Here is a 13,903-nt window from a genome sequence, read left to right as displayed (position 1 = left end):
TTGCCGTATCCGTATCCTCATGGTCCTGCCAAATTACCTCTTTCTAAAACTTTCCTATTAGCCTTCCAGCTCTCAACAGAGTTCTGGGCTCAGCAAAAAATTAGCCACATCCCCTTTCCTGGCCTTCCCAAATGCCTATTTCAATTAGTTCCTAAGCCTTTTTTTTTTTTTTTTTGAACTACCTAACTTCTGGGGAGTTTGAGCAGAGAACCCCATCACTGTGATTATGCGTTAGTCTGAATTACTTTACTAGTTCGCTGTGGAAAAACTACATTTAAACAGAATGGGTGAGAAATTTAGGGGCAATACAGATAAACTTCTCTTCCTATTTTTCTAAAATGTAATTTCATCTTCCAGAAGACCTTTCTGGTCCAGAAGACCTCTCAGAAGGTCGGAGAGTTTAAAATACACACACACATTGTGGGACCCGTCATTCCAGTAACAAATCATCAACAAATCAAAACCAGTATTATCTCTAGTCTTATACCAGTGGTTTTCAGACCATCTTTTCCTGATGTTTCCATACAGTTCAAAATTCTCTCCTTTACCAGTATGAGTATAAGTTTCCAAAAACTCTCCTCCTATCACAATCTAAATCTGGAAAGCATCTATGAAATCCTTGATCTATATAAAAATCCAAGGAAATAATAAGTACCTCTTTGGGGTTATTTTTTTTTAATTAAGATTAGACAAATACTATATATTCAGGGATATTCACAAAGAATAAGTTATGAAGCACTTACATCAAAGGATCTTTAAAAACAAGATGGACACCTCGATTGTTCCACAAATAACGGGGAAGTGTCTTGCCTAGTGGACAAGGAGATCATCTATAGGATTTCTCCATTGTTCCCTTTTGAAAATCCCCAGAGCTTGCTTGTCCTCACGGGCCCAGTCAACCTCATCCAACTACTATTGCTCTGGGGAATCCAGCCTCAGGTCACTGAGCAGAATTTTCTCAATACAAAACAAAACGAAAATGAAAAAACAAAATGAAAAGTGCAACGTGCAAACCTTACATGAGATACTCTTTTTATTAAGTCACCAATTCTCAGGGAAGGGTCAATCACTCTCGAACAGTGACCAACTCAGGGAGGTGGCCCTAGGCCCATGGAACCAAACCCATGCAGACAGAGACGTCTGAAGGACCCAACAGCAGTAAACACTCTCTCTCGGCTATCCTCACTCTTTTTGGTGGTGAAAGACACTCCTTTTCAACCAAACAACTGGCATTCTCTTTCATTACTTGTGGCGGAGGCAATCAGTCAACGTGAGACGGAGCAGGAAGCTGCTGGAACGAGCGCGTGAGTCTAGCTCTCGGCTCTGAACTCCAGAACGTTTCCTTCAGATGCTGCCAGCAGACACTCTGTAATACCTAAACCACAAATCATCACATTCCCCACCCTTAGAGCCAGGGCTTGTCCTTGAGCTTCCCACATAGTGAGATATTAACCAAGCTGGCCACCGATACAATACACTTTACAAACTCGGACGAAAACCTGCCACACCATCCACGCCACATACTGAAAAGTGGAACTTGGGTCATAAAAATAGCCACTGGAGGTAAAGCTCAGAGAGTAATGCAGGGCATTTCAGACATGTCAAAGGGCATGAATCCTGGCTATTTTACTAAAGAAAATATGTTATCAATGTAAACATGTCAGGCATACAACTGTATCTAAAAGGAGACCAAGCATGTCTTAGAAATGGCGCCATCTTGCAGAAATTACAGGCAGGTCACTGCAGACTCTGCCAACATCCAAGGAAACTGCCATTCCTCAAAAATAAAGAAAATGGGCTGCTGTCTGGTTGTTTTGGGAACCAGGGTGGGTTTGTTGTGTTTGGGTTGTTTTTTGATCTTTTGGTTTCTTTTTTTAACGACTCTTAGGTTTTATCTACTGTGACACATTAAAGCCATCTAAACCAAACAAAGTATTTCCAAACTATGATACTGTAACTTAGAAAAATCGTTGACTGGACTATACTCACACTGAAAAGGTGCCGGGACTCGACCCTGCCCGAATCTCAAAGGGAACGAACCTTCAGTGGACTGCTCTCCCGAAATCACCTTCTGGGATGCAAAGTACTTAGGCTTGAGCACGTAATCCTGGGTCTGGCCATGATGAATCATCACATTCTGTGAGGAAAGGGGTGTCACTCTGGGAAGAAACAAAGCCAGGATAGGGAAATTAATTATGGATTTTTAAAGCTAAGGTGGGAAAAACAAGAAATTTAACTTAGGAAACAGACTCCACACAAGGCTCAATTTTTCCTTCAAATACTGTAGTTGCCAATTATAATACTAGGAACTAAACACTTATATGCTTAGAAACCTTAACACAGGGCACCTGGGTGGTTCAGTAGGTTAAGCATTCAACTCTTGGTTTGGTCTCAGGTCATGATCTGGGGGTTATGAGACTAAGCCCTGCATTAGGCTCCACACTCTGTCTCCCTCTCCCTCACTTGTGCACACACGCACTTGTGTACACACAAACACACACACACTCTCTCTCTCTCTCTAAAATAAATAAATCTTTAAAGGGAAGGAAGGAAGGAAGGGAGGGAGGGAGGAAGGAAAGGCAGAAGGAAAGAAGGAACCTTAATGTAAAAAGGGACTCTGCCTATACAGTCAAGAATAGGCTGAACAGACCACCACAGATGGAGTCTATCACAGGAATCAGAGCAAAGTTAGTACAGCCTGTATGCAGTACACACGACATTTATACATAAGAAAGACAATGACCTATACATGAGAAGGATCACATATTTAAAAAGCACATTTTATATATACTGATAAGTAGACAGTATTGGAAATGCAAAGAGGGGAAAGGAAGAAGGAAAAACAGAAAGGGGGCTATGAAAGAAATTCCCAGGTTGACCAGTTGTGCAAAATCAACAGTCAACAATCAGAGCCTGAACAGTAAACGGTGGGACCTTCCTAATGACAGAAGGGAAGATGGGCAAGCTCCTTGAGCCTCACACTCCTAACCAGTACCATAGAACCTCTGTCACACACACAGAGCAAAGAAGAAAAGGCTCATAAAAATTCTGAACCCATAAAAACTGGAAAAAAAGAATTTTTAAATTATTTCTTGAAATACAATTATGATAAAAAGGAACATTCAACTTTTTCTAGTTAACATTTAAATATTTTATGCTGCATCTCATAATAATTAAAAACTGTACTATTCTGGTTAAATGTTTTATAATAACTAGTTCCTGAGAATGACAACAATGGTAAGAATAACTAAGCACAATCTCATTTCCTCACTGTCACAAGTCAAGAACCTTGGGGACTCCTAAACACAATCACCCTCTGGCCCAGCCATTTTCTAGGACAGTTCTCTTTTGTTCCATGTAATGGAAACCATTCTTTTTTTAAGTTGTTGTTGTTTGTTTGTTTTTAATCTGGCATAGTTAACATACAGTGTTATATTAGTTCTGGGTATTTATCCAAACAATACAAAAATACTAATTCAAAGGGATCATGCACCCCTGTGTTTACAGCAGCATTATCTGCAATAGCCACGACAAGGAAAGAGCCCAAGCGTCCATCGATAGATGAATGGATAAAGAAGATGTGGTAATATATACACGACAGAATATTATTCTGCATGTTAACTTTAAAATAATAAGCCTTTGCCCAGATTTAAAATTCCCTGGGAAACAGGACTAAAATTATTAGCTAAACCAGATGAATAAATAATCAAATAATATAAAGAAGATATAACCAACTAATTCCAGAAAATGCTTTATTGCTACCAAAACTGCTGGGACAGAGCATTTTAACAGCAAACAGAGCCTATGGAAGGAGACCTTTCCAGTGTAACCTTGAATTTTATCGAATGTGGCACATTAAAACCACCTCAATCAATCAAAATATTTTCAAACTATGATACTGGAACTTAGAAAATGGTTGACTGGGATAGAATCACACTGATAAGGTACCCCAAAGCCCCAAAGAGTGTTCCTAAAGAGGGACTCTATATGCGAGGAAGAAATGACCCTGTGACAGGTGTGACAGGTGTGACAGGTGCTCCATCAAGGAACCCAAAACAGCACCACACAGTATCTCATCAAAATCAGGAACAGTCCTGAATAAAGTCAGCCTGTTTGGCTGACTCTAACTAGAGCCGACGAATGAGCTCTTCTGTGGGACAAGGCGTCCATGAGAAATGAAAGAAGAGGCTGGGATGAAGAGTGCTTCCCTCTTAGCCAGTCAGGGACCTCAATCCACCATTCTAAAATGGAGAGTTGCCGGAAAGCCTAGGAAAACCCACCGGGGGCCTGAGTTTTCCCAGACACCATTCCATGGACGGGCATTCCCTCTATCACTAGACTAATGACTTAAATTACTAAAAGCCTAAGTAAGGCTTAATGCTGAAAACACTTTTGTTTTGATGATGTAAGTGTTGGTTTGAACTTGAAGCATGTTTGATTGGGATCGAGTAGAAAGTGTAACAGCTGGACACATCTGGTGGTGAATGATAAGAACCACACGTCTACTCCATCAGCCTCGCGCAAACGGGAAGCCCTTCTTCTCATCTCTGGAACAACTCACTCCCCAGCTATGCGGTCATCCGGTCCCGATGCTGCTGGCACCTGTTGGCAGAAGTACTTCTGTTCGCAAGAGGACAGCATTGCAGCTCTGACCGCTGCCAGGTAGGATGGATGCAAAGCGGTCCAGGTGGGAGGTGGGGAGGGGGGGTCTGCCTGCTAGTCAAGGTCCTCCCTTTTCTCCCCTCCGAATCAAAAAAGTGAGAGGCACCACAAAATGAGCTGAAAGCTTATGTATGGGCTCCTTTTCCCTACACCTACCTGGAAAGTAATGAACAAACAAGGAGGAAGGGCTTACCGGGACTTGAACTTGAATAAAAACTCTCAGCCAGTAGGGACTTAGAAAAATGAGCCACTGTAATGGTACTTAAGTGTCCCTAGAATAGAAACACTAGGCAAGTCGCAAACACAGTGCAGATACGGAGCTAACCTGAACGGCACTTCCCCTTCCTCCATCACCTTTCCTTTCCCCCAGTGCAAGAGTGTCAACACACAGGAACAGACTGAGGCCACTGTGCATGACAACCCCACCAAGAAAGAAGCAAAGCCACGGATGGCGGCACCACCTAGGGCAAATGCAGGAAGCCGTGCCATCACTCATTTCACCAAGGCATGATTCGCATTCTCTTCTCTCTTCCTCCCTTCACGGCTGGCCTCCACTTTTCCCTCTAACATCACCATTCAGTTACTTCCGCTCCGGACCACCTCTTTACCTCTTACAAATACATATCCTCTTTAACTCTTCTCTTTTGCCTAAGTATTTCAGGAATAATCTCCCTCCTTTCATTTCAGTTGGATTTTCTCCATTCTTTCCTCTCCCAGGGCTGGGGGATGGGGAGGCTCATCTATCCCTAGTGAGCATAAGATGTGTCAGAGCATTACAATTTTATTTATTTATTTATAAAAGATTTTATTTATTTATTTGACAGACAGAGATCACAAGTAGGCAGAGAGGCAGGTAGAGAGAGAGGAGGGGAAGCAGGCCTCCTGCTTCGCAGAGAGCCTGATGCGGGGCTCGATCCCAGGATGCTGGGATCATGACCCAAGACGAAGGCAGAGGCTTTAACCCACTGAGCCACCCAGGTGCTGCGCATCACAATTTTTTTTTTTTAAGAGAACTAAAATATTTGAGAAAATTAAGCTAAAAATGAAAACTGTAGGACCTCTGGTTCAAAATGGGGGGTTTTTTATTTGTTTTGCTTTAGATGCCTAAAATGTCTCACCTACCTCCAAAGATGTCCTTAACACTAGAAGGAAGAAAAAAGATTTAAATCCAGAGCTGACATTTGGCTGTTACACAACAGTACAGCCACACAAGTCATTAAAATATGGAAATATTCCGTTCTAATAAACAGCTGCTATCCCAAGGCCCTTCGTGCCCCTCCCTCTTCCAGCACTGGGCCTCCCAGAACATACAGCCCTCAATCCTGTAAAGGAGTTAACACTTGGCCGAGCTGGATTTCTAGGTCCCTGTTCCAGCATGGCTTTGGATTCGTCAATACCTGTGCCACAAAGGGGACTTAAACATGGTTCGTTGTACCCACTAATAAACACACAAGAGATATTTCAACAAATCTGTAAAATTCAAATTGGACTGAGAAATGCTGACTGTTGTAGCAGCCAGGAGGAAGCCATGGCCTGAAAAATATCTTCCTAATTTCTTTTAGTTCAACCTGCAGTAAGAAGTCCATTTTACTTGGAGATCCAATCCGTGTATATACATATAGGTCTGTGTTTTTATTTAACTAAAATAAGTGTTATAAAACATTATTTACCCTTAGCATGTGTAGGACACTTTGAGATTTTGTCCGCTCATCTGTCTTTTTAAGTGACAGTCCTGAACCACTACATTGATTTCATGACTTCATGACTCCCTAATGGGTTGCAACCAGTAGGCGTAAGGGCACTAGTCAAGAGTGAGGGCACAGGCACAAAGGAGACAATCTTCTCAGGGAAACACAGAGGAGTTTTGGACCTGAAACCAAGTAAAGCAAAGGGTGATTAAAAAAAAAAAAAAAAAAAAGTAGAGCTGAACACTGGTGTCGTAACTAAAAATCTTTATATAAAGGCAGTTATCCTCCCCAACTCTAGCCAACAGAACATCCAGAAGTCAGACTTCCACCCTTCTGAGGGGTGAAAAAAAATGCATACTCTTCTCTAAAAGAATGGAACTATGTTGTATAAACCACATAACTTACTGCTCCCCACTCCCAGAGCAAGGCCTTCTCATTCTTGATTCTGGGTTCCTCCAGCTCAAAGACTGGTCTCCCGTTTTCCCCCTGAAAAGATGCGTGCCAGGAAATCAGGAAGACAGGGAGTTCCAGGAGAATGATCCCAGGGGGGAAAAGGAGTCACAAGAATGGAAAATACAACTGCAATGTTGGAGACACTTGACTATATGGTATAAAATGCAACCACTGGAAAGAAAAATGAAGAATACATTCAAACATGATACTAGGAACACTCTTCTTCAAGGAGCATACAAGAGAGCGAACACAACACACAGAGAGAGACCCCAGCACTGAGTGGTACTCCCATGGACAAAATATTGCAAATGCTGTAACTGTCAGGAACAACCGGGTTCCCAACTCTGGTGATATTAATGTACAGAGTTAGCCAGAGAAGGTTGGAAGATTCTAGAAGAAGAGGAGAAGGGGAGGCAAGACTGGGATGGCCACTGCCCTCACCTTATGAAATGCAAAGTCATCAGATAAGATTCATGACCTTGAGAGATGATGTTGACAAGAAAAAACAGAGGCACAATCTGCTCTTGGGGTGTACACGAGCTACGAAAATGAAATAATGATTTTGAGAGAAAGGGTGGGGAGTGAGAGGTGATGTAAATGAGCTAAATCTTCACTTTCTATGGCAAGAAGTGTTTAGACAGCATCTAAAAGGAATAAGTGAGGAAATGGCTGGGTGGAGACAAACTCCCTGAAGGACCAACAGGACTTAAGGTTTAAAGGCAGGACAGTTGGGGGCAAAAGGAAAAGGACTTAGGTGACAATGAAAGTTTCAAGCCTAGTTGACTGGACAGTTATTTTTGTTCAAGGCCAAGGGGAAAAGAAACAGCAAAGAAGCATGCTGAGTTACGGCAGGCAGAAGAAAGGGTCAGTTTGTGAGGACAGTAATTACATTCGAGACAGAACACGGAGCAAGTCTCCGAGGGGCAATTAGGGAAAACCTCCAAGATGTGGAAAAGTGATGTTCTAAGAGGAGCCAACTTCTTCAAAGGCAAAAATGTTTCAGAAAAAAAGAACACAGAGCCACATGGTCTGGAGGATATTCACACTTAAGGGTAGGGACATAGAGAGAAAATGGGGCGGGGGGGAGAATTAGAAGAATAATGTGGGTCCTGAAAGAATAAATGGAAGAAAGTTCCTAGGAGGAAAGGAGAGAGCATCACCTGCCAACTGCAGCAGAAAAAGCAAGGAATGAAATGAGGAAAGGTTGTCGTGCCGGGGTTGGGAGGTCACTGGTACCATCCACAGTGTGTTTTCAGTAGTGACAGGAGTGTGGCTGCAATGGGCCATACACTTGATAGGTGGCATGCTGTGACATAGGGACAAGACAGACAAGGAAAAAGAGGCTGGACTTAGGGATAGCACTGGCCATCTGAAGACCTGAGTCCGTGGAAACCTCTGTATCTTTATAAGCAGAGGGGAAACAATCGCATACAATTTCTTTCCTTAAAAGAAAGGATTAGTCACACACTGTTTACACTGCTGCCTTCAGAGTGGCAATTTTTGGCACACGTACCGACTAAACTTTTCCATATTTCTACTAGATTCATTATTTGACCTGTGGAATGGGTGGGAGGATCTGGCAAAACACAAGCCCCTTTCCACTTAAGGAAAGAGCTTTGGACCTCACAGAAGGAAACCCCCAACAGGCCATAAAATGTTTCCCACAGAAGTCCAGTCTAAGGCGATCCAAACCTTTCCCCTCTGTGTAGCATACTCAGGTTTATAATCCAGACTAAGAGAAACCAGAAGGGGAAGAAAACGGAGCTGGAGGAGGCCACGAAGAGTCATGTCCGGACTCTCAGGGCCAGTTTCTGCCAGCAAAACTCAAGGGATCCTAGGTGGCCTGCATGGGTTCCAAGTTGTTGAGAAGCATGGGTACATGCTACTCAAGGGAGAGGCGTTGCACTCAAATACACAAGACGCCAGCTATGGTTTGGTGGAGGAAACAAGAGTTCTCGAGGCTGAGATGCACAGAGGGAAGGACCAAGAAAAAACATACAGCTAAGAAGAGGTCATAGGACAGCAAAACACACATGTGAAGGGAGGCTAATTTTTGTGGTGAGCCCATTCACAGTGAATTATCTTTCAGACCAAGAAAAGGATTAGGAGGTAAAAGACTGCTGATGATGAGATCAAAGGGCAGTACAGACAGCTTGCCAGTAACAGGATAAGGCAGAGCCGGAGTCTGCCAGAACACACACAGTGGAAGTACAATGAAACAAGCAAACACAAAGTCTGGAGAACAGAAGGAAAGAGAAGAGTATATGAAACAGCTAAGTGTAGGGGATAGACCAGTAGGGGACTGAGGAAATGAAATGAAAGAAGGTAGATATTGTGGGGGGTGGGGGTGGGGGTGGGGGAGGGAATGCTTGGAAATGTAGTAAACTGTGGTGTTCATCATTAATAAACATGGAAAACAGAACCAAGTACGTTGGGAACCAATAGTCTTTGGCAAGTGGTTCTTTCCTGGAAGTGATTCTGCCCCCAGAGGTATGTGGCAATATCAGAGACATTTTTGAACGTGATGATTCAGAGGTGAGGGGCTCAATCTCGTGGGGAGGAGCCAGGGAGCTACTGAATGTCCTCCAGTGTACAGGACAGTCCTCCACGAGAAGGAATTATCTGGCCCCAAATATCAATAGGGCCAAAGCTGAAAAACCCTGTTATCAACACGTGCTACTATTACCAAACAATTTTAAGAGACATGAGTAAAGAGCAAATGGCCTGTGGGAATGGCCATGGAAAGCTCTAGAGGAGATAAAAATCTGTACAACCTCCTATGTACTTTGTATCCCCTATGAGGCCAGGGACATAGCCCTGGACTCAGATTGCCTGGCTGGCAACCTGGAAGAGGGGGCTGGCCTATCCCTGAAAATGGCATGGAATAGCAATTTTAAAAAAAAAATCATTTACTAGAATTCCTTGCAGGAACAGTACAACATAGAGTTGGAAAGAACTTTTTATTAAAAAAGGAAGGGAGTGCCCCGTGAAGAGACGGTGGGAAAAGAGTTGCCATGATGCCTTCTAAGATGGTCCAATCATCCACACGTGTTTAGCTATGCCAAGAAGGTCACATGTGTTCAGGGCTTGGCATGGCCTGTTGGGGTAACAGACAAGGCTGATAGCTGCACCTACAATTTCCCACATCTGCCTTTTCTTCAAATGGTCCTCCATATCCTAAGAAATGTCTAACTTGTGGTGTCTCACAACTGGTCTTCAAGAGGAAACCCATGTCTCCGCACAGCCCTCTTTAGGAGACACTCTTTTGAACATGACTGCTACAAGAAAACATCCCAGGAATTCTCAACCCATCTAATCCCAAGTTCCTAGAAGAGGGGAAAATATAATCAAAGAGCTGTAATGAAGAGGAAACTTTAAGAAGCAAGGGGAAAAAGACTTCCTCTTGGAAAGTTTAATGAAATAATCCCAGCCCTTCAGAAATAAAAAATGAAGTTGGCTGAAATCAAGTGCTTGGGGGGGATAAAAAAAGGAAATGGTCTAAACAACTCAATTAAAATCCAGAGCTTGTCAGACTGGTTAGAAAACAAGACCCAACTACACAGCTGCCTACAACAAACCCACTTCAACTATTATGACAGACATGTTAAAAGCAAAAGATTGAGAAAAGATTACACATGTTCACATGAATCAGAACAAAGCTGGAGTGGCTAGGACTATGTTAATACAGGCAGAGTAGATTTCAGAGCAAAGAATATTACTAAGGATAAAAAGGATCATTTCATAAGGATAAAGGGTCAATTCATCAAGAAGACACAAGAATCCCAAACAGCTGTGCACTTGATAACAGAGCTTCCAAGTATGTGAAGTAAAAACTGTTTAAAAAAAAAAAAAAGTCATGATGGGGCGCCTGGGTGGCTCAGTTATTGGGTGTCTACCTTCGGCTCAGGTCATGATCCCAGGACCGTGGGATCAAGCCCCACATCGGGCTCCCTGCTCCGTGGGGAGCCTGCTTCTCCCTCTCCCTTCCACTCTCCCTCCCTCCCACTCCCCCTGCTTGGGTTCCCTCCCTCGCTATGTCTCTCTCTGCCAAATAAATAAATAAAATCTTAAAAGAAAAAAAAAAAGAAAAAGCCATGAGAAACAGATAATTTTGTTGTTTTAGTTCCTGTTTCAATACCCATTTAAAAAACTGACAGAACAAGTACAGTGGAAAATCAGTACGGATATAAAAGACTTAATGCTATCAACCAACTTAACCTAATTGACATTCATAGAACACCCCACCCAACAACAGCTGAACACATGTTTTTCAAATGCATTCAGAGTATTTACCAAGATAGACCATAATTTCAGCATATAAAAAGTGTCAGTAATTTTTAAAGGACTTGAGTCATACAAACTATGTTCTTTGGCCGTCATGAAATTAAATCAGAAATCATAACAGAAAGATCTCTGGAAAATCTTCTAAATATTTGTAAACTAAAAACTAAACTAAATTTGTGAACTTCAAAGCAACCAGAATCCACAGGACTAGAAGAGTCACAAAATTTGCTTGGAACTACAAAAGACAGCGAATAGCCAAAGCAACGTTGAAAAAGAAAAGCAAGGTTGGAGGCATCCCAATTCTGGACTCATGTAAGTTATATCACAAAGCTGTAGCAATCAAGACAGCATGGTACTGGCACAAAAACGGACACAAAGATAATGGAACAGAATAGAAAACCCAGAAATAAACACACAGCTGCATGGTGAATTAATCTTTGGTAAAGTAGGAAAGAATATCCAATGGAAAAAAAAGTCTCTATACCTTCAACACATGGTGTTGGGAAAAGTGGATAGCAACAGGCAGAAGAATGAAACTGGACCACTTTCTTATACCATACCCAAAAATAAATCCAAAATGGATGAAAGACCTAAATGTGAGGCAGAAAACCATCAAAATCCTAAAGGAGAACATAGACAGTAACTTCTTTGACATCGGCCATTGCAATTTCTTACTAAACATGTCTCCTGAGGCAAAGGAAACAAAAACAAAAATAAACTACTGGAACTTCATCAAAATAAAAAAACTTCTGCATAGCGAAGGAAACAATCAACAAAACTAAAAGGCAACCTACTGAATGGGAGAAGATACTCGCAAATGACATATCAGATAAAGGGCTAGTATCCAAAATCTATAAAGAGTTTATTATCAAACAAACAAACAAAAAAATCCAGTTAAAAAATGGGCAGAAGACATGAACAGACATTTTTCCAAAGAAGACATACCAATGGCCAACAGACACATGCAAAAATGCTTAACATCACTGATCATCAAGGAAATATGCATCAAAACTACAATGAGATCTCATGCCTATCAGAATGGCTCAAAATTAACAACACAAGAAACAACAGGTGTTGGTGAGGACACAGAAAGGGGAATCCTATTACACTGTTGGTGGGAATGCAAACTGGTGCAGCCACTCTGGAAATAGTATGGAGGTTCCTCAAAAATTTAAAAATAGATCTACCCTAAGATCCAGCAACTGTGCTAGTAGGTAGTTACCTAAAGAATACAAAAATAGTAATTCAAAGGCATACATGCACTCCAGTGTTTATAGATTATTTATAATAGCCAAATTATGGAAAGAGCCTAAATTCCCATCAACTGATGAATGGAATAAGAAGATATGGTGTGTGTATATATATGCATATGTACATACACACACACAATGGAATGTGTGTATGTATGTGTATATATATATATGTATATAGCCACAGGAAAAAAAAAGATCTTTTATAGTCATATATACACATAGATAGATATAGATATATCCACAGAAAAGAATGAAATCTTGTCATTTGCAACAACTGGAACAGAGCTAGAGAGTATCATGTTAAGCAAAATCAGTCAGAAAAAGACCAATACCATATGGTTTCACTCATATGTGGAGTTTAAGAAATAAAACAACAGATCACAGAGGGAGAAAAGAGAGGCAAACCAAGAAACAGATTCTTAACTATGAGAACAAACTGATGATTACCAGAGGGGCAGTGGGTGGGGGCTGAGTGACATAGGTGACGGGGATGAGGAAGGCACTTGCTGTGAACAGGTGTTCTACAGAAGTACCAAACTACTATATCATACACCTGAAACCAATATTACACTGCATGTTAACTAACTGGATTTAAATAAAAACAAACAAACAAAAAGATGAACAAGTCCTGGGAAATACACCGTACATACAGCATGGTGGTTATAATTAATATTACAATATTTATTAGTTTAAATTTCCTAAGAAGGTAGATTGCAAGTACTCTCACCACAGTAACTTAGGAATAAATGTTAATTAGCTTGATTGTATAATTATTTTACAATTACACATAGCAAGCCATCACATTGTAGACCTTAAATATGTACAATTTTTGTCAACTATAAAAAAACCCCAAAGGATCAGGGCACCTGAGTGGCTCAGTCGTTGGGCGTCTGCCCATGATCCCAGACTCCCGGGATCGAGTTCCACATCAGGCTCCCTGCTGGGCAGGAGGCCTGTCTCTCCTTCTCCCACTCCCCATGCTTCTGTTCCCTCTCTCACTGTCTCTCTCTCTGTCACATACATAAACAAAGTCTTAAAAAAAAAAAAAGGATCAAAGAAGAAATCAAAATAAAAACTCAAAATTACTTTGAATTCTGAAAAATGAAAACACAACCTATCTACGTTTACAGGCTGCTGATAAACCACTATCAAGGAGCAAACGTGTAAGGCTAAGGCTAAGCACCTGTATTAGAAATGAAAGTCTCAAATCAATGACATCAGCTTCCACAAAGACAAACTGGAAAAAAATGAAACCCAAAATGGAGAGGAAATGAAATAAAGGTCAGGGCAGAAATCAATGAAATACAGAAACAGAAAAAAATCACTAAGTGCAAAAGCTATCTGAGATCAGTGAAATTGATAAAACCACAGCTAGACTGATTCAAAAAACAAAATAAGATGCAAATTCTCCCTATCAGAAATGGGAAGGGTGATGTCACTTATATATCCAAAAGGTCTGATAGAATAATTTGAAGAAGCCCCATTAGCCAAGGATGAAAAAATTTCAGCATTGGTAAGAAAAAGTGATGATCTGAAATAATTCATATGTGTTTAAATACATCC

General features: G+C 41.3%; 1 protein-coding gene across 6 annotated transcripts in view; it reads right to left on the bottom strand.

Moving 5' to 3' along the window:
• LTBP1 (latent transforming growth factor beta binding protein 1) overlaps nt 1-13,903 on the bottom strand; it is a 406,971-nt gene that overhangs the window by 264,918 nt on the left and 128,150 nt on the right. For 5 of the 6 annotated variants that reach the window (XM_044261743.1, XM_044261746.1, XM_044261745.1 and 2 more), the window contains exon 4: nt 1,990-2,159. In XM_044261743.1, coding sequence (XP_044117678.1) covers nt 1,990-2,159 — 170 coding nt within the window. The remainder of the gene's footprint in view (nt 1-1,989; nt 2,160-13,903) is intronic. The other variant, XM_044261749.1, reaches the window with a different exon arrangement.

Source organism: Neovison vison, chromosome 8, assembly GCF_020171115.1.
Source record: "Neovison vison isolate M4711 chromosome 8, ASM_NN_V1, whole genome shotgun sequence".
NCBI classification, from domain to species: domain Eukaryota; kingdom Metazoa; phylum Chordata; class Mammalia; order Carnivora; family Mustelidae; genus Neogale; species Neogale vison.
This window is presented reverse-complemented; position numbering and strand designations above follow the sequence as displayed.